The sequence below is a fragment of the Ammospiza caudacuta genome, chromosome 5 (assembly GCF_027887145.1).
Source record: "Ammospiza caudacuta isolate bAmmCau1 chromosome 5, bAmmCau1.pri, whole genome shotgun sequence".
NCBI lineage: Eukaryota > Metazoa > Chordata > Aves > Passeriformes > Passerellidae > Ammospiza > Ammospiza caudacuta.
Genome location: NC_080597.1, coordinates 51,434,988 through 51,458,858, shown reverse-complemented (window position 1 = coordinate 51,458,858; position 23,871 = coordinate 51,434,988). Strand labels below are relative to the sequence as shown.

At 37.8% G+C, this 23,871-nt stretch overlaps 1 protein-coding gene across 1 annotated transcript in view; it reads left to right on the top strand.

Annotated features, from left to right (window-relative positions):
• Positions 1-20,392, top strand: part of DOCK4 (dedicator of cytokinesis 4) — a 224,171-nt gene extending 203,779 nt beyond the window's left edge. The window contains exons 43-54 of the mRNA XM_058804667.1: positions 1,383-1,559; positions 3,530-3,613; positions 5,349-5,468; positions 5,841-5,962; positions 6,222-6,342; positions 6,856-6,937; positions 7,156-7,265; positions 8,425-8,592; positions 10,728-10,800; positions 13,218-13,331; positions 14,238-14,299; positions 17,317-20,392. Coding sequence (XP_058660650.1) covers positions 1,383-1,559; positions 3,530-3,613; positions 5,349-5,468; positions 5,841-5,962; positions 6,222-6,342; positions 6,856-6,937; positions 7,156-7,265; positions 8,425-8,592; positions 10,728-10,800; positions 13,218-13,331; positions 14,238-14,299; positions 17,317-17,742 — 1,659 coding nt within the window. The 3' untranslated portion in view covers positions 17,743-20,392. The remainder of the gene's footprint in view (positions 1-1,382; positions 1,560-3,529; positions 3,614-5,348; positions 5,469-5,840; positions 5,963-6,221; positions 6,343-6,855; positions 6,938-7,155; positions 7,266-8,424; positions 8,593-10,727; positions 10,801-13,217; positions 13,332-14,237; positions 14,300-17,316) is intronic.
• The last annotated feature ends 3,479 nt before the right edge of the window (positions 20,393-23,871 follow it).

Here is a 23,871-nt window from a genome sequence, read left to right as displayed (position 1 = left end):
AAGATTTATTACACATATGTAATTTCTTTGACCAAGTTCTCAAGGTGGCTACAACAAAATTATTTACAAAGTATATTGAGTTGTCTGCTTTCTCTTGTCTTGAAAAGTATTTTTAAGAACTACCCTTAGGATTCATTTAAACAGCTGAGGAAAAAGAAGTTGAGAACAATAATGGACACCCAAAGGCAACATTTAATGTCAGTAAATTACTTAAAACTCAGCAAATGTACCGTTCTGTTATTGACACACTGGAATTTCCTCTTCCTTCCTTGTTCTATTACTTAAAAAATCCTCAAATAGATTCTAGATATATTTGGAGGAGGGCTCCTCCTATAAAGATCTCTAAATAACTGGTCAATTGCTGAGCCCTGGAGTATACATAGCATCTGTAACTTTCTTCCTTCTTGTCAAAGCTAGTCTTAGAATAATCCCATTAAATATAAGGATACCATAGTACCATCGATTTTCTCTAAAACTCTGCTGTGTTTTACTTTTATCGTAGCAGGAAAATGTCACCATCTTGATATTCTCCTATAGAAAACCAAAGGTGGAGTTTAGTAAAATCAAAATGTATGTCACATGAAAAATTTTGTTAGTTGACTCCTGCTCAGTCTTTACTAGGTTAATATGACCACTGATATGAAGACCTTCAGTTTACTAGCATTTTACCCTTACAGTCACCATTTACAAAAGTAAACTGCAAGAAATTTTCCTGGGCATGTATGAGGTCATGACTCAGATTTACATTTGTGTATTTTGGTAAATTATAGGCAGCTGCAAGCCTGTACTCTTCCCAATACTCAGCATTTGTTTTTTCTGGCAGTTCACATTACCTGTTGAAAGAACTTCCCCACCCTTGAGAGTTGAGGGGCACATCCTGCTCAAGGCTGCCTTTGACTGTAACTTGATCATTATTTTAGCTCAAAGCTTGCATTCAAATTCCTGATCCATAAAGTCTCATTGGTAACTTCACTTTGGATGAGGAAACTAACTCACCAATACTTCAGCTCTGCTCTCTACCTTTAAAGTGATTAAGCTCCCTGACCCCAAGCCTCTTTTAGGTAATTACCAAGGAAGGTTTAATCGTGAATTCTAGGAGTTCCACCACTGGCTGAAAGTATGTTAATGTTTGGCAACAAGGGCTGGGTCATCTCTCAAGGACAGATAATGAATCTACAAAAGAGTGACAGTTGATTATTTTGATCATTAATTGCATGATAAAATCAAATCTTTCCCCCAGCTGAGAAGTACTTTGTCTCTGAAACTACTCTACGACATGGAATAATATTGTTTTATGTTAAGAAATCAAAAATTACCTGCAATATATTTCATCTTTCAACTGAAGATTAAGTTGTTTGCAATGCTTCTCACTCATGTTTCAGGTGGAAATGAGCCCCCTTGAGAATGCTATTGAAGTTTTAGAAAATAAAAACCAGCAGTTAAGAACACTGATTAGTCAGTGTCAAACTCGACAGATGCAGAACATTAACCCTCTCACAATGTGTCTAAATGGGGTCATTGATGCAGCAGTTAATGGTGGAGTTGCTAGATACCAAGAGGTAAGCAATTTACTTTCTGTTTATTAAAAATCCTATTTCTTTCCCTGTACAGATGCAGCTCCTCTGTATGAATTAAGGACAGAAAGTGCTGTATGAATAATTGTTGTAATTATACCTATATTGCACTTTTGGGTTAGGTAATGTTAAGTGACGTGGTTTATTGAAATAACCATTTTGCATTAGGTAGTACCATAAACTTACTCCAAAGATGACTCAATTCACAATTAACCCTGCATTCTTCAGTGATTTTTTTTGAAATTTTCAATTAACCAGTCAATTGTAGGTAAATTATTATAATACACTGCTTTTCTGGCTTAGGAGTTACTTCTGGCCAACTAACAAATTTTATTTTTTGTGCTAACCTTCTAGTTTTTATATGCATGTATATATATATGTATATATATTTTATTTTATATATACACACACACACACACATACACATAAATTCTCAACAAGTAGTTCATTATCTTAAAGAATCATAATTTTCTTGATCTTTCTTGTATCTCTTTTCCAAGTTTTAAGAAAAGCTATTTTGGGGGGAGGGGGGAAAGGCATTTAAAAAAATAAATACAATTTAGAAATGTCTAGCACTGGATTTGTTTCTAACAGTTGTTCCTCATTATTATAATTTCTGAATCACAATAGGAAAGCCTTAAATGTTTGGGATGCTGTATTTATACAAAATTCAGTGGAATTATGAAACTTCAGTAAAAAAAAGAGTTACTGTTTTTTTGCAGCCCAACTTGATATTTCTCTTTCTCCAAATAGTGTTATGAGATATTTGGGTCTGCTGGTTTTTCCCTTGAAAATGTCAATTTGAATAGCATTCTGTCCACTTGTCTCAAAGGCTGAGGGATTCAGTGTTCACTCAACAGTGTTAAATTTGGTAAAACTGCATCTTAATTAAACTACAAGAAATTGAGTCCAGCAAAGTGTTAGAATCTGTCATCAAAACTGCAGTGTTATGAAAATTGTGAGACCGAAGCAAAGCAGTAACATTTTTTATGTTTCCAAACTGCCTTTAAACAACAACAAAACTGTTTAGCATAGTGAAGCACGATGAAGGGAGTCCCTGGAGAAATACAGTCATGTCAGAACTATGTCTGGTTTGAATTAGCAGTGTCAGAGCTAGCTCAGTGACTGCACAGCTTCCATTCCTCACAAGCATATCAAAGGTTCTAGCTTGCTCCTCATTATTGTCCTTGGCTGTAATTCTTGATCTCTTAGACAATGTTCATGTTTCGATTCCCTTCTGCCCTCTGTCTCTCACTGTATTGAAATAGGACTTTTTAGCAGTTTGTTTTGTAAACATCAAAACTGTTAGCAATAATTGTGAGGCTTTTTTTCTCTTCCATTTCTCTCCAATTCTTCTCATTGCATGTCCATTTTTCAGTCTTTATATGTCTACCTGTTGTTTTGCCAGTTCTATCTTCTACCTTTCTTGCTGTCCTGTTTTCTGTAAATGCTTTTCCATTTCACCTGCTTTTCCCTTCTGCCCTGTACAAAGCTCAAAGTTCAGTCACTGGGAGCATTTGCTCTCAAGGAAAGAGTGACCATGTCTTTACTATTATCTTCCTTCCCTTAAGGCAACTTCCAACTTTTAAAAAGTGTCCTTTGACTATCTGCTGCCTTCTTGATTCTGTCTTCCTTCTTCCCTCTTTTTCCTCTTTAAATGAGTTCCTGTATTTTTTTTTTATTTTCTGATGAGGAAGAAGCTTCATATTTCAGCACCTTCATATTTCAAATGTTGAACCTATCCATTCACTAGTGGCTACATTTTTTTGCCAATGGTCTCCACCAATGACTATATGATTAATTACTTATTTAACATGCATTATTAATTATTGCAGTTCAAAGGAACTTAGAAAACATTTGAAAATGTTATCAAGAAACTTGATTTCAAAAAAAAAGAAATAAAAGTGGTGTGTTTTTACTCACTTTGTTTTACTTTGTCATTTTATTGTGCTTAGGCGTTCTTTGTCAAAGAATACATCTTGAACCATCCAGAAGATGGAGAGAAGATCACACGCTTAAGAGAACTTACACTTGAGCAGGTAAAGTGGGGAAAAGACTGACGTGATGGCCTGTTCAGCTGTTCTACCAAAAAATGTCCCCAGATAAAATAAAAAATATCAGAGGTTATTAATTGCCCTGTTGTCTTCAATGTTTTCTGAGTTAGATTCCAAGAACAGAGTAGCTTTCTATACAAGCAGGTTTCTGGGCCATGCTAATATATTTTCCCTAGTCCTTTCCATTATCAACTTAATAATTTCAAACTGGTTTGTGTAAAATAAAGGTTGAGTGAGAGGCCTGTCTTGTCATGCTCATATACAAATATTTGCACAAAATATTTTATCACTATGACAGAATAAACATTATTTCATTGAAAAATTTGATGGCTTTGGCATATATTTTTATTTTACCAATATTACAGAAAGTATTTTCACTACAAGGTTTGCTTTAAGAGCAAAAAAGCATTCAAAATCTTATTGCAATGAAAGATAAATAGTACTAATTGGAAAAGTGGGTAGGCAGTAAGATAAACACAAATTGATCAAATTAAATGTATGAGTATTCTATGTGTTATATGTTTTTTGCATTATTTCTCCATTCATTTATAAGCCAATCACCTACCAGCCTCAAAGATGAAGTTTTTCCATTTGAAAATGCTGAATATTTTAAAATCAAAGATCTTACTAATACTTCAGTTTTTTTAACTGGCATTTATCTATTTTTGTTCTATGCAGCATGTTGAAGTTTCAAATTTTATTGCCAGCTTAGACTTTGGCAAGATGGAAATTCCATTTTTCATCAGCATTGTCGGATCTTTTGGTCAGATCAGCCAAGTGACAGGTCCTCAGACAGTATAAATCACAACAGATTCACTGACCTTGCTTTAGTTTCACTGAGAGAATGTATAGTAATTGACATTATAATCTAACTTTTTCAAGCTATGGTTAATCTCACTAAGTTTACAATATAAAACTGGAGTTAGTAACTTCCTGTAAGAAAAATGTGGGTTCCAAGCAACAGCAGCTCAACCCTCTCTGGCACCCAGAGCTGATTTAGCACAGAGCATTTGGAAGGGCTGGCATGGCTCTGTGTGTGGATGGATGTGCTGCAGTCCTGACCCCAGGTCAGGGATGCTGTACAGCTGCGTGCCTGATCACAGGCTGCCTGAAAACATCAGCCAGGAGCTCTCATCCAAAGATATTACAGCACTCCCTAGCTATTTTGTTTTTAAATCTGAGTTTCTCTGACTCCTCATGTAACCAGTTCAATATTTTGAATGCACGTGACCAAATTTGAGCAAGATTAAGGTTTTAGCACTAATTCTGAAGCATGTCATACCTTGTGTCAAGGATATACATCAGGCCACCACTTATGGAGGTCTCTGGGGAGTTGAAATAAGATAGGGGACCATGGACTTCATTGCCAATATATTACAGAGGATTTGAAAATTGCTGTTGTTTCATGCTTTTTACAGCTGTTCTTGTAGAAAATGGCTTTTATTTAGGGTTTAGAACTACTCCTTTGTAAAGTTCCCATTAAGTCAGATTTTTCACTATGTTATCCATAGTGTTTTTTAGTATTACAGTTGAATTTGCATAAGTGAAACCTTTGAGAAAGTTGAACGGGAAGAGGCTTGCTTTTGGTCCTAGCCTTTTTTTGGTTACTGGTCTTTCAGAGATTTAGGTAGGTTTTGGATATTTATTTTTTTTTTGGTATCCTAATTGATGATGAGAGCTTAAAGAAAATGGATCAAAAATATTTTTTTCCTTTCTGCAGGCCCAGATTCTAGAATTTGGCTTGGCAGTGCACGAGAAGGTGGTGCCACAGGACATGAGGCCGTTGCACAAAAAGCTGGTGGATCAGTTCTTTGTGATGAAGTCAAGTTTGGGAATACAGGTACTCACATGAGCAGGTGCAAGGATAGAACAGAAGGCTGTTCAGCTGCATTAAGGGCTGGTACATTTTCCCAAGCAATAAACAGTGACATCTTTTGGTTGTTTGTCCCTATTACAGCTTGTAGCCTTTTTGCAGTACTGCAAAGAGAAACATAAACTTCCCATACTATGCAGAGAAAAGTAGTCATGTTTTACTAATAGTAATGTTTAACTATCATTATTGAAAATTTAAAATATTCTTCTTATTAATGATTAAGCTGATCCAAAATACCATGTAACTACATTTATATGTAGTTATCTACATATCTCTATTTTATTAAATGCTTAAGATATTATGTTAATTTTAATTAATCTTCTTTTATTGACTCACCAGGACTTTTCTGCCTGTGTACAAGCTAGCCCTGTTCATTTCCCAAATGGAAGTCCTCGTGTATGCCGGAATTCCATACCTGTTTCTATGAGCCCTGATGCTGCCAGGGTAATACCACGACGCAGGCAAGTTAAATATTAGTAATCACATATTTTTGCTACCCATGGAAGATGACCCATAAATACTTCTGTTATGTGCATGCTTTCTTGTATGGTCTGGCTGAAGTGTGTTCAGCCTTGAATAGCTGGTAGATGTATTCTCTCTCCTTCTTTCTTTCTTTTCCCACCCCCAATTAAAGATTAATAAACATGCGCTGTTCTCACATGAAAAATTATGACTGACAATTAGAGTTAACCATTTTATATTTCACTATTCTTATCATAGCCCCCTGAGTTACCCAGCTGTCAATCGCTATTCTTCCTCATCGCTGTCATCCCAAGCTTCTGCTGAAGTCAGCAACATCACTGGGCAGTCAGAAAGCTCAGATGAAGTTTTTAACATGCAGGTATAATTTATTGTCATTCTTCAAACTGCACAGAATCTTTCTCAAAAGGCTATTTACTAAATTAATTCTTCTATTATTTCATTCAGAAATCTCATAACTATTGCTGATGTTTCTTTTAAAAACCAAATCTTTAAGTGAGGTGTTAAACTCATTCACTTAGAAATATTTTTTTATATAACTGTTTTCTGTCGTTTAAATTAGAGCATTAATTTTTTTACAAATGTAGTAAGTAGCAATGGACTATGATACAAAGTGATCTGACAGTGCATAGACTTTTCTGTACAGTTGCTACATTGTGATGTAATTATTTTACTGTATTAATTACATTTCTATTTATTTAGTATTTGGTTACATCTTTGTGTAGTTAGATTAAGGGTTTTTATACTGATTTGCTATTTTGAATTACTGATAAGAAGTTAAAGGTTTTTGTTCTAGTGAAAAGTATGCTATAAATTTTTGTTTTCCAAACCAGTAAAAGTGATCTGGTAACAATGACATCTCTTCTATGCACAGCCTAGTCCATCTACCTCAAGCCTGAGTTCTACTCATTCTGCTTCACCTAATGTGACCAGTTCTGCTCCATCCAGTGCCAGAGGTCAGTGCTTCTCTGCTGCGGTAAACTGTATTAAAAGACTCTTGATATGTTACACAGCTGAATTTCTGCATGATGTTACTGGTCAGACATGGTATTTAGCCAATTACTTGGAGAATCTGAATTATTAGAGACAGAGGATTTTTTTGTCATAAGCATAGAATTGAAATGTCTTGAGTTTCACTGCATGAATTTAATCACTAGACACATTTATATTCTAGCTTCTCCTCTGCTGTCTGACAAACATAAGCATTCCCGAGAAAACTCTTGCCTGTCTCCCAGAGAGAGGCCCTGCAGTGCCATCTACCCGACTCCTTTGGAAACTTCTCAGGTAAGAAGTTTGTTGGGAATCCTTGGAGCACAGATAGCTAGGAAGACAATAAAGGTGCATACTGAACTTCGAGCAGATTCAGTGCCTGTTCACTGTTGTAACTTCTCAAGGGATTTTTTTAATAGCTTTATAAGCAAATACTCTAAAATATTTTAGATGTAAGAGATGTGAAGAGTACATAGTGCTTGGTCATATTTCTGCTTGATTTTTTTAAGTGTAGGTCTGTTTCTTTACATTTACTTACTGAAGTGAGAGAGAGATGCAGAGACTTACCAGATGACACAGCCTGCTTGTTGGAACAACAAGCATTTGTTCAATCTAGGGAAGAAGACAAAGAACGAAAAGCTCTTATCATGTCAATTGTCCTTGTTGAGCTCCCCTTTCTTTCCTTCTGAGAAATCTAATCGTAGCCACTGTGAGATAATAACCCATTCCATGTGGCAATTCCTATTTTCCAATGTAGTTTCAGAAAAAAATGATAGACATTTTGTTACACCAGAGAAAACAATGTATTGTGTTCTTGCCTTAAAATATTGTTAGACAGGTCTGTATGTATGAAATGTGTGGGTTTTGAGTATTCTGAAATTCAACATGAACTTGGTAAGCTGGCCAATACTGAGTCCTTATTTCATCTTTTCTTCTTAATGGACCTATTTTCCCAAAGTGCTTTTCTTTAACACAGCTGCTGTTTTAATCCCTGCCATCACACAATGCACCTTTTGCTGAAGCTGAAAAAGATGAGAACATACATACAGTGTTAAAAGCTGTCCTTTCAACACTCTCATGTCTTTCAGAAGTTTTACCACTGACAAAAACCAGCTCCAGGAGTCTTTATTTTAGAAATTATTTATGGGTTTCTAACTAGCTCTTTTCTTGTCCCTTGTTTCTTTGGTTGTTGAATTGGCTCTTGATTTACTTTTTAATCTCTTTTCTGTTTAAGTCCTCATGCTATTACCTGAGGGCTTAAGAAGTAATACTGAGGCTTAGCCAGACTTAAGGACACTTCTCAGGAACTACTTAGAGCAGATAGATCTACTGGGCACTTTGTCAGTGGTAGTGGAGCCAAAACAACAGACAGGAAAGATCAGGAGATGCTCTTTTTATATAAAGCGGTTTTACAGTTTGCCGCAAAGAAAAATTATCCCGTTTTTGCTCCCAGACTACAAACTCTTGCTTTGCCAAGTGGAATGCGACTTCTGTCCCCCACTCTATCCGAGATTGCATAAGGGAGGCTGAGGAGCTCGTAGGCCCAGTCTCCGCTCTCTCTGAGACTCGCCCAGCAGGAAAGTCTCCCAATCTGTCTCTACCCTCAGTGTCCCATGAGAGGGTAAGTAGAAAATCTCCTTGCTCATACAGTGAAGTACATTTCAAAGATGAGAAAGTCTGACGGTTTCTTTCTGCCCTTATAACTGTAAATAAGGATATATCTTTCCAGGGAAAGGTGAAATTTCTTTCTCTGCTGTTCCCTCAGCAGTAAAAATGGACTGTGATCAGAAACAAAATCCTGATTCTCTGCCTTCTGATAAAGAAGGGGAAAAGAATTCCTCAGGACAATTGTAAGGAGCTATCTTATCTATCTGCAACTCTCATTTAAATTTAGCTGCTCAAACTGTTCCTTGTCCTTCCTCCTTTCATTCTAACACCACTTCAACAGCGTTGGTTGGAGCTTCACACTGAGAGGAAAGGACCACCCGTTTATGAATTACTTTGTTACATACATCTTGATGAAGGCAATTTTCACATTAGTGTTTCAGCCAGGAGATGTGAGATTCATGGGCAAAGTCCTGAACTTCAAGTCTTTCAAGCCATAGCTCCCTTATTTAAGGAAGTTTGATGGATTTCACAGAACAAGACCACAGCAGTATTTCATCCGCTTCCTCATTGAAATTGATGCTCAAGGTTATGTACAGCTGTTTTCAGTCAACATCCATTTGTGCTTGCTTTGTGATCTCTGGCTGAATGGTTGTACAGTGTCTCTCCAGCTCTTCCTGTACTCTGAAGAGGAATGGCTGCTGTTATTGACTGGTCAACAAGCCTCCTTAGTTTTTTGCGCAATTATTCTTCCTACTGAAGCTTTTTGAATTTCACATTTTTGGGGTTTTTATTTGTGTGTCATTAAACATCCTGTGATTGTTCTTGTTCTTCCATATGGTTTTTTTATCTCATTCTTTTTAGTATGTCTTTGTTTCTTTATATTTCATTCAGCTTTTGTCTCTTTATCTCCTCCAATTTCAGTTGCTATTTCAGCCATTGCTCTTTACCCTTGCAACAGAAAATGGACTTCAACACTTGTCCATCACATCCTCGTGCACTGCAGGCTCACTAGGCAGTGGTCACTCAATCCAGACCAAGCAGGAACATATGGTCACGCTCTCTGTCACATCAGAGTACATATGTAGGTTTAACACCTCAGTTTAATGGTAACTCCAGGAAAATAGATATTGCCTGACCTAGAATGATTCTCATATGATATACAGCACACCTACTGTAGCTCAAAGTGTGCCAAAAGCATTCTGTCTCTGAGATGTTTAAAGTGAAGTTGAATTGAGTCTAAGTATTTGTTCCTCACTTTTTGACACAAAGCTGCAACATATTAGATCAATGATGATTGCTTTGCAGCTGGGTTTGCCATCTTGTGGAACCCCAGCATAGTGCCTCACCAGCTTGGCACAGTGCTCTGTGAGCCCTGGAAAGAGACACAAGAATAGGATTTTATTTGGATTTCACTGATAATCTGATCTTGCTTTTAAAGAAAAAAAAAAGTAAGAAAACCCCCGCATGTTTATCTGTTGCCATTTCCTCTGGAAAGTATGTCTGAATTACTTGTAGGATTAACTGTATGCTGTTTATATATGTTTTCAAGACAAACTAGTGATCCATGGATTATTTGAATGCTCCAAATTAAATCAATGGTAGAATTTCTTTTCCATACATTTACTGTGATTTGTAAACAAAATGGATATTAAGAAAATTAAAGACAAACGTGCTTTATGGGTCAGCTCTTATCCACAAGAGAAGTAAGAAGGTTGCTACCAAAAAAAAGTCAGGGTTGGAAAACAATACATAATGCTTTTCTTAGGTAACAGCCATAACTTGAATATTATCTTGTTCAGATCCTAATTCTGTAATGAATTTATTGCAATTATTTTAATTAATCTATTAAGATATCTCTTTAGGAATTAGCTTTTTATGTTTTTTAAGGTGCTGGAAACTGTCAGAACTCAGTACATAATAATCCTCCCTCCAATTTCTGCGTGTGCAATCTTCAGAAAACTAGTCTACTCCCTATCTGTATACACATACTTTAATTAAACTGTTTATGTTCTTATGTGATGTTTATCACTCTGCCTCCTAAGCAGACCTGGGCATGAGAGGGGATAATAAAAAAATATATTTGTTTTCTGAAAGGCTACTGAAATATAGCAGGAGCTATGTGTAAACCATGCTGTTCTCAATTTACAGAGAATGCTCTTTAATCATATTGGAGATGGTGCTTTGCCACGAAGTGATTCCAATCTGCCTGGCTCTGACAAAGGTAAGCAGACGTGCTACAACATGCCAATCTTTGAAGAATGAAAACTTAATTACTCCGTCATGTTCCTGTAGAGTGCCTGTTCTTTTGAGTGCATACTGTCATCTCCAAGTGTCAAAACATTCTAAGGAAATAAATAAATTATGCTAATAGATCTAAGCGTCAAAACACTTTGCCAAAGAGGAGAGGACTGTATTTTGCACTCAAATTAGGCCCAGAAGTTTGCAGGAGGGAGTGATGGAGCAGCAGGTTTCATCGGGCTGCCTGTGAGACCTGTTCTTTCTGCTTCTCAAGAGAGACGTATGTGGGGAAAAGCCAGATCTGGAGAATGGAGCAAAGGGAAGGTAAAGAGATGGACAGAATCCTGAAGTTTGGTTCCTGCAAGTCCCGTTTATCAAATAGAACTCAGTGTGCTTCTGATTACACTTGGATTGAAAACACCAATTTGCTGCTTCTTGCATTATGGGGTTTTTGTTTTTAATTAGCGTAAATGGGAAATATATGTATTTCCATAGAAAAAAGATTGCCTCTTATAATTTTGAATATGGGGAAATCAAATATTGCTAGCATAGTAATTTTTTGCCATGATTTCATTTTGTGCCTCACATCAATAATATGCTCCATCATTTCATATTGGTACCTTTGTGGTATGCTGAATAAAGGATACAGTAAAATAAATGTATAGAAAGTAACTTTTAATAATATACTGTAATAAGTACTGACCAGGAATCAGATTTGCTTTAATAAAAGCTGGGGTTTGTAGTTAATTTTGGGTTTACATTGTTATGAAACACAGGTGGAATTTTTTCACATGGCAGAAAAACATATGAAATAATTTAACATGGAAATAGCAAAACTTTTCCACTGGCCCGTGCAGCCAAGTACATCACAGAATTGTTAAAATGAAGTATTCTCTCCTGAAGGCTTTAGCAGTCCAAAAAATGGACTGCTTGGATGACTTAAAAGAAAAAAAATTGGCTTGTCAAGAGATTCAGGCATTTGAAGTACCTAGGTCTGGTGCCAGGTGATTTTTAGGATGAGGGCAAAGCCATGCTGGGTGACAGCTTGCATTGAAAAGCAAATACTGTATTGCATATTTTGGCAATAACAAAGCAAAATGATCCTCTGGAAAATAGATTATTCTGTTCATTGGTCACAGGGTCAACTAAAGTGTAATTATACTGTAACAATATTGTTTCAGATATGAGATTAGTGTTATTTTTACTGTACTTATTGTATTAAGTCTGGTGTGTAGTGGGGTTGCAGTCTGAGAGCTTTCAGAGTTGCTACAATAGTGATAATTGATGCCATCAGTTAGCAGCAATACTTTGCTTTTTCATTTCATCTTTGTAAATAAACACAGGGTCCTTGCATGTGATTCTCTACTCACAATTGAAATAAGTAAACAAGAAGGAAAGTGTCATGACAAAGCAAGAGGTTTGAGGTTTTAAGGTGGGGGATTTTTTTGGTGGAGTATTTAGGAAAAAAATGGAAGGTTGAAGTGGTTATTTTCAACTCCTTTTTTTTGTTTTTAAGAAGTGTAATGAGAGTTGTATTTTTCAAATTAGCTTTTGTCCTGCCCATGTTAAATGCCTTCTCCTTCTGTCTGACTTCTTTCCAATATTGGTGACATCTTGATGACATGAGATAATCCAGTTCTATCAAGGAAGATGTTCCAGACCTTATGGGATCATTTAGTTAAAATCATAGAATTTGATCAGGGTAACAGATAAAGAAAACAGCCACTTTTATGCATGTCAAGGTGGTAGTCAATTTACATAATCAAGCAGAGATCCTTGACCACAGATATAAAGTGTACAGAAATTTTCTCAGTCCATAATAATTTCTTAATTTGATTTTTTTTGCAGTCAGACACTTTTAATTTCTTCCAATTTTTACTCCCTACATTTTGCACCCTTCTTTCCATCTTCTCTCAATTCTGGATTGGTAGTCTATGCAGGTAACACAGGAATGTTAGCACAGAAAGCTTTATGAAGGAGGTCGATATGAATTTGGAGAGTTTCTTTCTCTAGTCCCTTTTGTATATAAAATGAGTTAATGGGAACAGTTTATGAATAGTCTATTCCCTCCTGCCTGGAAACCTCTAAATAGGAGTCTGGTGCAAAGATAAACTGATTATATTAAAAGGCTTCAAGCTTATCTCCCTTTGTGGCTGGATTTGCAGCGCACAGAGTGCAATCTCTGCTGCTGTTGATGGCTGCCACTGCTGGTCACAAACTGACCTGAGGGCCAGGTGCATCCATCAGGCATCCATGGCATTGATGGCTGCTCTTCAAGAGCTTTGTAAGTGCAGATGTTGTTAGGCGCTTGTATTCTGACTGTTTTTACAGCCATGGATAAAAGCAAGTCAGAGAACTGGAAGTGTTGATGCCTATGACAGTTTGTTCATTCTCTTCCAGCTGTGAACACCACCCCCAGCAGCTGGAGCCTGGACAGTGGGAAGGAAGCCAGAAACACATCAGAAAGTGGAAAGCTTATATCTCCTCCTGTACCACCAAGACCTGCACAGACTGGTGAGTTCATGGACATCTCAGGTAAAGCTCCAGTACTTGAGGGCTTAGATTCTTTCCACTCTGTTTGATGTTTAACTTCTTGGGCAGGTTAACTTATTATTTGATTTCTTACATGAAAGGCTGTAGAACTGCCTCTGTGGGTATTTTCATCTCATTAATGTTCTCTGCAGTTTCCAATACTCTGCCCCTTCACTAATGAATGAGCAGTTTCAGACAGTTCATGTTAGTATGAGGAAGGATGATCAAATTTAGTCTTTTGATTTTATGATAATTGGAGGTTAGCAATCAGAAATGATCGTTAACCACAAAGAATCTTACTGGCCAGAAAATGCACAGCATTCATGAAAGTACATCAGTTACTATAATCATTTTGGCTTTCAAAAGATTAATTTCCTTTTAAAGGAAAGGCTGCTCAAGTGATACTATAAATATAATTGTTTTAAAAGAAGTGAGTAAACATTTTTTGTATTATACTTAAGCCTCTGAGTTTGTCCAGTCATGTTTCTAGTAGATTTGGAGGTAAATGTTTGATATAAGTATATTATGTATTTTCTATTTTCCTTATTTGACTTACAAATACATAAGATATTTCTTAAGAACAAAAAGGGAAAAGTTGTTATACTGACTCTTTTTTTAACTTTTTATCATTTAGTAGATTATAAATCAATTTAAAGTGATATAAAATTTGTCAGAAAAGGCAGATGCAGAAATTTTTTGTACTTGGTTGCACTGCAAGATAACCCAGAGAACAAATCAAAATAAACAAAATCTCTAAAACTGTTTACAGCCGTCAACCAAGAGAACTAGATTATGTTTATGTATCAAATGATCGACTATCCACTTAAAAAGATTTCTTAGTGAAAATTGTAATGCCACAAGTGCACTGAAATCTTTCTACCTTTACAGCATCACCAGCAAGACACATAGCCTCCGTTTCCCCTTCTCCTGCTGGAAGATCACCAATGAAGGTACTGTCTTACTGCAGTGAATTGCCTTTGTGAGACAGGTCTCATGTGTGGTGGGGTAGATGGTGTATATTTAATGTGCATTATTTGGGATTATATTATGTTTTCTTTTTCTTATCAAATACTGTACAAAAACCAGCATTCTGTCTCCAGCATGGAAGAGGGGGAGGTGCCAGGAAAACCTGTTGTGCAACCCATTGGTTTTATTCTTCCAGCATTCAGAGCTGTAAGATTAGAGGCTCATTAGACAGTATTTCCTGCTTCAATCATTTTAATACCCATTTTCCTCTGCAGGATGATCCAGAGCAGTTAGAAGAAGATGCAAGTAGTTTGACATCTGCCAGTAGGACACATTAAGCATAGGCTGTGACTAAACACTGGTTCCTCTCTGGTAGTTAAACATCCAAAGTAATTTAAGATCCAGGCTAAACTGAGCAGATTTCATTTCTATTTCAAGATGTTTGCATATGTTGGTACCCACATATTGGTACCAGCTTTTTTCTGGAAAACTTGACTGGGAAATCTGTGTTTTCCGCAGCATTGGAGCATACAAACATGCAGCCTGCTTCCTCCAGGCAAACCCTAGTGCTGGCAGAGTACATGTCATTGGTCTTGGAGATAGCCTTTGCCACCCCATTGAAGCAGAGATGATTCTGCAGGTAGAAATATAAGAGTCAACAATATGGAAGGAGAGCAAATAGAAAGGAGCATGACTGGTGTTTCAGGCACTCAGGTGCAAGGAGAGAGGGAAGCAGCCCTGCCAAAGTAACTCCTCAGCAACCCAATGCCTAACTAATACTGCAGAGATACACGCTGCCTGAGGAGGAAACCAGCACCCCAAAGTATCTCCCTTCCCCTTGAGGTCCCTAATTGCAAGTCTACACTCATTGTCCTGATTGCCTTCCCATAAGCCTGTAACATTACAACTTGTGTCTGCACAGTGGTCCAAATTCATAACAAAGCAATTCTGCTGACCATCAGAGTGCCCCATAGTCCTATTACCATTCTGCTGAAGTGAGTACCGATCCCAAGTTTCACCCTAATTGCTTCCTAGGAAGCTCTTTAGAACATTCGGATCTTGTCCAAAGAGGAGTGACCCTTCCTTTTCATCCTTAACGAACACATACTGCTGTGACCACTGATGATTCTTAGGGATGTTTGAAGCTTGTCCTAACATTCTTCTTCTATAGGTCTGGACAGAATGTAAGCATTTTACAAGGTCTGGTTTGCTGCTTGGAAGAGCAATGCTGGCCCAAAATACTTCTGAGAACTGCTGGATCTCACTTTGAGACTGTTTTAGTGTCTAGACTGTTACTTGCTACTGGTAAAAGTGGTCTATGCTGCTATACCAGAACTAAGTGGTTACCCATGCAGGCTTTACATATTTGCCATTGTTGTGAAAGACAAAAGCAAAAGTCCTAAATATTATATATCATCACTTACTCCAAGTGTCCAGTGTTCTTGGAACTGGAGCCAAATACATGATTTATTTGAAAGCCTTGACGGTGGGTGTTTGTGGGAGTAGGAGTGCAGTTGGAGCTTCCTCGCATACAGAGGAATGGAACATGAAATGAGTAGTTAAACAGGCTCCAGAGAAAGTCTGAAATGTCTTCACCAGGTGTTGAGCTTTAAATAAAACTTGCTTTGCTTTTCCAGTCATACACAGGGCTCAGATTTTAGCCTTTCTTCTAACAGCGAGCTACCAGAGAAAACCATCGTAGAACAAAATCCACTGATATAAATGAAGTTTTTTTTCTCCATTGATTTCAGTGCTCTGTGGATCCAGTCCTAGATGGATAACTAAAATTATCTCAACAGCATAAAGTCAGTGCAGCCAGCTCTGTACACCCCTGCCCCTCTCTTCCTCCACTCCCATCCCTTGTTGCATGGCTCCCACTCTCACCTCAAGCTGAGCAACTGAGCATCAACCAGTCTAACAAGAACAGGAGTGAGAAATTTGTCTTTATTTTTATTTCTCCATCCCTTTTTTAGCCTGAGGCTTGAGGCCAATAAGTTGGGATTGTCTCAGATTACTCCAGTCATAATTAAATATGTTGCAAAAAAATTTTAACTTGGAAAGCATGAGCTAACCTTTGACAGTTTTCAGTTGAAGTTGCTTCAGTGGACTGAACTGCTCAGTGGTTTTAGGAATGCCTTTATTGTCCATGCCTTTTATTTGTCATCAGCACTGTTGTTGCTGCTTGGGCCCTCAGCTCCTGGTCCCTCACCTTCCCTCACTGACCTGTGAGGCTGCTGGTGCAGCCTCTGGCCACCTGTGCCCTCCATATGGCCCTGTTCCCTGAGGCACACGTGATGTGTTGTGTTTGTATGTCAAAGGAACACCTGGGAGATGGGGGAGAGGAAGGGTGGTGATACTGTCATCTCCTGCCATTCTGCTGCTGCCCCAAATGGGAGCAGGAACAGCAGACAAGGGGGCTGGCACCCAGTAGTGGCTCTTACCTTGATACCTGCTTTGTGCTACTCCCCCAACACTGGTTTTACAGTACCCTCAGAAACGATGCCATGATGTAAGTGCACTTTTCACTGCATGGCAATGCACTAAAAGATGTGAGGAAAAGCTTTGGAAACTGAATTTGGGATATGAGAGCCTGCGGTAGCAGCAGTGGCTGAGCTTTGGCGTTAGGGGGCAGGATACCCCCAGGTATGCCCTGTGCCCAGTGATGCGTTCCACTTCCAGCTGGGAAAACTAAGGCTGTATTCTAAAGACTTCCAGATTTTTCCAGGGTATTATGATAGTAAGATAACATTTAAAAGCACTTTTATTTCCACTTATAAGAATTACTGGCATGTCCACTATCTAAGGTGTACCCAGGCACTACTGAAATGAGCTTTTTATCAGTTTCTTACCAGGTCTTGATTAAACAGGGGCACAACCATTTCTGTTTATCAAAGCTCAGAGTTATGTGCACTGTGTTTGTGTATATTTTCAGTCTGAGCAGAGAAATACTCTCCCTCCTGGGTGCCAGGTAAATTCTTCTTCTGCCCTTTCTTTTGAGCAGGGGTCTGTGCAATCATTCACACCGTCTCCAGTGGAGTATCATTCCTCGGGGCTCATATCCAACTCCCCAGCGCTGTCAGGGAGTTACAGCAGCGGCATCTCTTCACTCAGCCGATGTAGCACATCAGAAATATCAGGCTTTGAAAGCCAAGGCAGCGAACCAGCAGTGACTGTCCCAAGCTACAGCATTTCTGAGGAACCTGTGAGAAAAGAAAGCAAAACCCCACCACCTTACAGCGTGTATGAGCGGACTTTGAAACGCCCTGTTCCTCTACCTCACAGCCTCTCCATCCCGCCCACCGCAGACCCCCCGGCACTGCCGCCCAAGCCACAGCTGGTTCGGCCAAACAACCTGGAAAACAGCAGCAGGAGGACTGAGCAGGTTCCCCGGCCCAGGCCTCTGCCCCGCAAAGTCTCTCAGCTATGAGAAGCCACTTTTATATTTAATTGCTACACATTCGTTACTGTTTAAGAAATAATATTTTTTAAAAATGGTAAAAGTCATTTAGTTAGGCACTTTAATATTTTGTCCACCTTTTCTTTTGAGTAATTTCAAAATGCTTATTAATATTATGTTGCACATTTGAAATGAAATTACTAATTTAGGTTGCCAGATATTACAGGAAGCATGAATGAGAGGATTTTTTTTTTTAAATTTCATGGTGGTGAATACTGATAAATGCTTTTATTTGTACTTTATTTTTATTTGAAAAATCTAAAACCCTACAACTCTCATCGGAGTTAGCTGAATGCTTCTTACAAAATGCAGAATATACTGACTGGATCTTTACTACTAGAGATAAATGCACGCTTTCTAACAAAGTAGTCTGTAGACTAGGATGTTTCTGCAAGTAGGCTGAAAGTTGTTTCTCTTACCTGATGAACAGGTTGGTCATTTCAAATGTATGTGGCAAAACTGAGATAAAATGCAAGTTATACAGCAGAGGACTGTTCTAAGAATGTGGTTTGGAAATTTTGAAACACACACTTGGCTTATGTTACTTTTAAGATGGAAAAATACCTGTATCTCATTCAGCGTACAGCACCATTCTGGTGAATCCTGAAAAAGTTTTGTGCCATTCATGTATGTGACACATCCCTTTTCTTTTTGAGGTGCAATTTACTTTTATTCTTCCACTTAATGTATTTTTTGTTGTTGTTGTTTTAGTTTTAGGGTTTTTTTTTAAAGCTAGGAGTTTTCTAGTGAATGCTCTCTGCTGTTCTTGAAAGTTCACCCTAAAATACAATCTGTGTATGAAATAGGTACAACTCAATTGCTCCTTTAACTTGTTACAAGAGTCAGTACTGACTATTATCAAGGCAATTCACTAAATGAGCCAATTTTTAAAAATACAAATGGCTGGTTTACAATCCATATATTTCAAAAGCTAATTGCAAAAGTCATTAATAATTTTGTAAAAATCTAGCAAAAATTTTGAACAGTTTCTTGGATTTGTATGAGCCATTGGAGCCAAGCTTTTGATTTGCTTTTTAGCTCGAGTTCATCACCATCATCTTTATTGTTGAAAATGGTGTTTGGCCTTAGGTTGTATTTTAGTGACTGGCATCTGAAGAGCTCTGGAAAGCTAATGCCAAGACATAGGAATGTGGAGGGAAAAGAAAAAAAAAGCACCTTCTGTATGTATGTTTTGTATCCTCTTTCTTTTATTGACTGTTTAAATGTGCTTGGGAACAGATGTGTGAACTGCATTTTAAATCACATTGTTAAAAATATTCTCCCTCTTTTGTTGGGAAGCTCATGTTGATCTTAGCTGTGTTTGATTTGTTGATAGCTTAACTGGAAGAAAGTGACCACTTTTTTATATTCTCTCAATTAAACCTTCAGCAGTTACAAGCTGTTGACAGTAGTTATAGAAGTTTTCTATAATAAATGTTCAAGTATTTTTGTACATAATTGGTAAATTTTAATAAGGAGTGTACCATTATGTGAAAAAGAAGCAAACAGTTGTGTATGCAGTAAGATTGTTATAATTATGCCAAATACTTTATGTATGGAAAAAAGAATATTTGTAAATATGTGCTTTTAACAATAATTCTGCCATATTGACTTTACAATTTTGAATGTCAGAAAAAATAATATATGTTAAAATATTTATGTTTTAGTGAAAGTATTCATAACTTGAAAAGGAACATATGAATTTTAGCTTTGTATCTTGCTGATTTCAAAGTCTGGAATTCCTTGAAGTAGCTCTTGCTTTCTACTATAACATTTTTATGTCTGTAACCACATCATAAAACCTGTAAAAGGCTACATATTTATGCTGATATAAAGAAGTAATGCCTGAAATTTAAATAAGGTGTCACAACTAAGATAACAAAGCTGCTCTGGATTTTTTTTTCCACCCATGTAATTTAATAGATTTTGTTTACTAGTGCTTGAGCACAGTACAGTATGAATCAGTGTTATTTGCTCCTGAAGCCTTTTTTTTTATTTCTGGCAATAAGCAGAGTTGATGACTTTATCATTTGTGTGCATTACTGGTCAGCTTTGCAGCAAAACATTTCACAAAGTCTCTGTTTACCTAGACACTCATATTGGTTGCTGCGTAATGCTAGTATGAAATAAAAGAACTTGCTTAATCTTTACAGTACAACTTTTTTCTACAGAATGAAAGATTCTAATTCACTTAGTCACAGAATGAAAGTTCTGACTCCTTGTCTTGCTAAATCTTTTTTTGTTTTGTTTTGTTTTGTTTTTTTTCTTTTGTTAAAAATATCCTGAGTTTTCTCCCTATTTGGACTCATACTTGCTTTGTGAGACAAGGCGGGGAGAGTATTGGTATGCTCTTCTGAACAAGTGAAGAACGTAAAATTTATAGAGAGTTCACTGTAAATTAACCTGCATGAGCATTCTGTTTTTATAACCAGGACATCAGAAATACTCTGAACGATAGAAAATTATGTAAAATTGACAGAGTACTCTTAAGCCGAGTTAACACATTTTTTGCTTAGCCAGTTTTGACAAATTGATTCTGTAGATCAGTTTTTCAACCTGAATACCTATAAAAAATGTAGTATGAAATTTTGTTATGTATGTTGCAACACCCACTGCTTGAAAACCTAATGTAAATAAAGGTCTTGTTTGAATTTTACGTAGTAGTCATAAATATAATTTTACCACTTTCTGGATGATGGTGAGTAATTCAGAAGCTCATACAGGAAGACCAATGGGAACAAGTTGCTCTTACTTCTCAACAGCTTGAACGTTAGCCAATGTGTCTGTAATAGGTGACATAATCTTGTATTCAGATACCATATTTGAGATGCTGGAGTCTGTGGGATGCCAGAGAAACCTCCTCTAACTCGGCTGGCTGGCTTCAAAATGATGCAGTTCAGATTGGTTCTCATGATGGCATAATAGCTCATAGCTCTGTGGTGTGAGTGAACTCAGTTATGATGTCCCAGGCCAATTGCTGTGCCCTGAAAGAAGCACAAAAGCTGAAATTACCCCTCTTAGTAAAGGTTTCAGGGCAGTGCAGTTATGGCCCTGCTCATGTAGAGCAGGGTATAGTGAAAATCTTCTATACGAAAGTAGCACCTTGCCCACCTGCCTGACCATCCTTCCTGTTCATTGATTGTCCAACAGCACCTGCAAAAAGAACAGTGACAGAGCAAAAACATACCAATTGGCAGGAGTCAGTGCCTGAGGTATAAATGATGAAAAGCTTCTTGTTTTGAATGTAACTGTGGTCAGTGAGGCATGTAGCAGCATTGTCTCAGTAAACCCAGGAGCTGACAGATTCAGATCTTTGCTCCAGAACTCTGCTGGTTGCTGGCATTTCTGATGATGCACACAGAGCCCTGACATATGCTGGCCAAAGGGCAAAGTCCTATCTGGTGGGATATTGTGGAAGGATGGTTGCCACTGGATCCCTTGAGATTCTCACCTTGAACTAGATTATTGTAGGAGAAAGCCCTTTTCATATTAATTTGTCTTTACCTTCTCTTTGGCATTTTAATTCAGCTTTTTACATATACTTCATAGAAGAAACTAGAATGATTAGTTTAGATAACATTAACAATTAAATAGCTAAACTATTCAAATCTCAGGAATAGCAAAGTTTTAGAGCTGCATATCTCATGTGCAATAAGCACCAGGTTAGGGACTCTTCCTGGGTGGTAAAATAAGGCTGCTGAAGAAATAACATTAATTTTTTTTTTTTTTTAAATGATTGCTCAGTAAGGAACTTGGTGTGTCTATTTTTACAGGCTGAGGGCTGTCAGACTTCAGTGGGGATGCAGCCTTCCAGGCAGAGCTGGGCAAACCTACCTAGGATAGAACTTGTGCTATGGACACAGTTCAGATCTCTTTAGTCTACTGATATTCATGCCAGGAGGATTGTTAGAAGAAGGGAAAAGAAGGTCAAGAGTTGGGGGGGGAAAAAAAAAAGTGCAAATAAAACCTAGGCAAAATCTTTGATGGCCTGACAATTATCCAAGTGTGTTTTGACTCAGCCATGAGACGTGATGGGAGAAACTGAAATGCTACCTGAAACTGAAGCACCAAATACATTTCTTTAGGCTATTTTGTAGTGTGATGCTATACCAGCTTAACTACTGGTTGAGCTGAAGGGAGTGGAAGGGAAGCTAGAAGTCCTGACAAAACAGAGGGTGTTTTTATTTTACAAAGGTTCTTGCAGTGGGGGTTTTTCTCTTTTGCTGTGGCTTACCAGAGGATAGAGAAGACTGACTGTCATGAGTTGCAAAGGCAGAGTTTCTAAATAGCAAAGACCTACAAAATATTCAAATATTTCTCTGCCAAACAGTTACTTTCTTAACTCATGATGTGTAACTGATGCAGTGCATTTTGCAATTAACATCTCAGTATTTTAACGAGCAAATTAATGTCAAAATTTCATAGTAAATAGCTTCTTTGATAGTTCATAAGCTGCTGAAATTTTGGTTAAATATTTAAATGGTTCACATCATTGATTTGCTATGGGAACTACATCCACTTCTGTATTCCAATTTATTTTACTTCTGGAAAATTCTGCTGAAGAACTCTCTGCATTGCATTCTTGATTATTTGTGAGACACTACTATTCCTGCTGGTTTTTGTTGACCTCACTGACTTCCCTTGAAGTGTTTCCTCTTGCTTTTCAAAAGAAAGACCATCAGCAAGGAGCTACTTCTGACTTTCCTGTGGGGAATATTTCAAAAGCACAGCCTGAATGGGATGCAGCACAGCAACTGTTCCCAGGGGGGACTTATAAGCAAGAGCTTTGGGAACAAAAGCTGAGGGGGAAGTTTACCCATAGAGCTATTCCCGTAGGAGTTTGTGTTCACAGATAGAGCAATAGCTCAAGGACAGGGACTAAACTAATTTACTAAAATCAGGAGGTGGGATGTAGGCAATGTCTGAAGGCTCTGCTAAAGGGGGATGCTCAGTCCTAGCATGTCCTATAAAAGGGAATCCTTTGCCTTGGTTCCTGATCTTTTCACGGAGAAAGTAATGCCAGGTAGACAGACAGGGTGGTGGGAGGGTGTAAGATTTATTTTAGGATTGCTGAGCATGGGTAGGGGCAGGGAAGAAATGCTGAATCTACACTTTAAGCCTAAGTTAATTGAGAGACCATTCCTCTGGTCTTTGGTCCACATTACATTCAAGGGATGTAATGTGTGCAATGATTTGCCCTTACTCTGAATGTGCCCTGGAGAGGCAGCTGTCCATCTGAACTCCCATGCCAGTCTCTTTTTGCCTTGTATTGTGAGAGGAGGTCTTGCTGCAGGTGTGCTGGAGCAGAGTGTGATACAGCCTGATCTCTGTGCTTCTTTTTGAGATATTCAGTTCACCTTTGTAAGTACAGTGCTGTGGTAAATCCAAGGATGTGATACAACACCCAGTAGAATTAATCTGAAGATTCATACCAAGGTTTTAGAAATGGCATGTGTCCAAGAGGAGTTGGGTGAAAGCAGCTGGAACCTAATGAATTTGGTCCCATCTGAAAAAAATAAAACTTTCCAACATGAGCACAAAATACTTTACAAGGAACAAAACATATCAATAAACTCAATTTTTTTTTGAGCTAGTGTATTAGGAGTTGAAGCAACAAAATATTACTGTGCTGTGCTCTTCTCAGGCCATTAAGTTCAGCAAGAAAAGATTGTGCACACTGGACAGAGGCTTTTTATGTTGCCAAGGAGAGTTTTCCTGCATCTACAGTTCCCCCTCCAAGCTCTGTCTCAGAACTAAAGCACATCTTGTCAATCCCCCTGAAGCTATAATTCAGTGGACTTTTTATAGCTGTAAAACCTGAGCTGCATGATGATAAGCAAGCAAAATCAAAGCAAGTCATAACCCGCTACTTTGAACATGCAGACAGGGGCTACAGGGGAGCAAGCAGGGAGAAAAAAAGAGAGAAAATTGGTTTTCAGACCATAAAGATCAATTTTGACTTCTGGAATCTTTGCTGCATTTTGAGAAGTACTGTATTTTCACCACATGCTTTACTGGGTTTTCCCCTCTGTGTGAGATAATGCTGGGAAATGGTTTTCTCTGGAGTTTGTGTAGATTTGAATTACGATATTTGTCTTG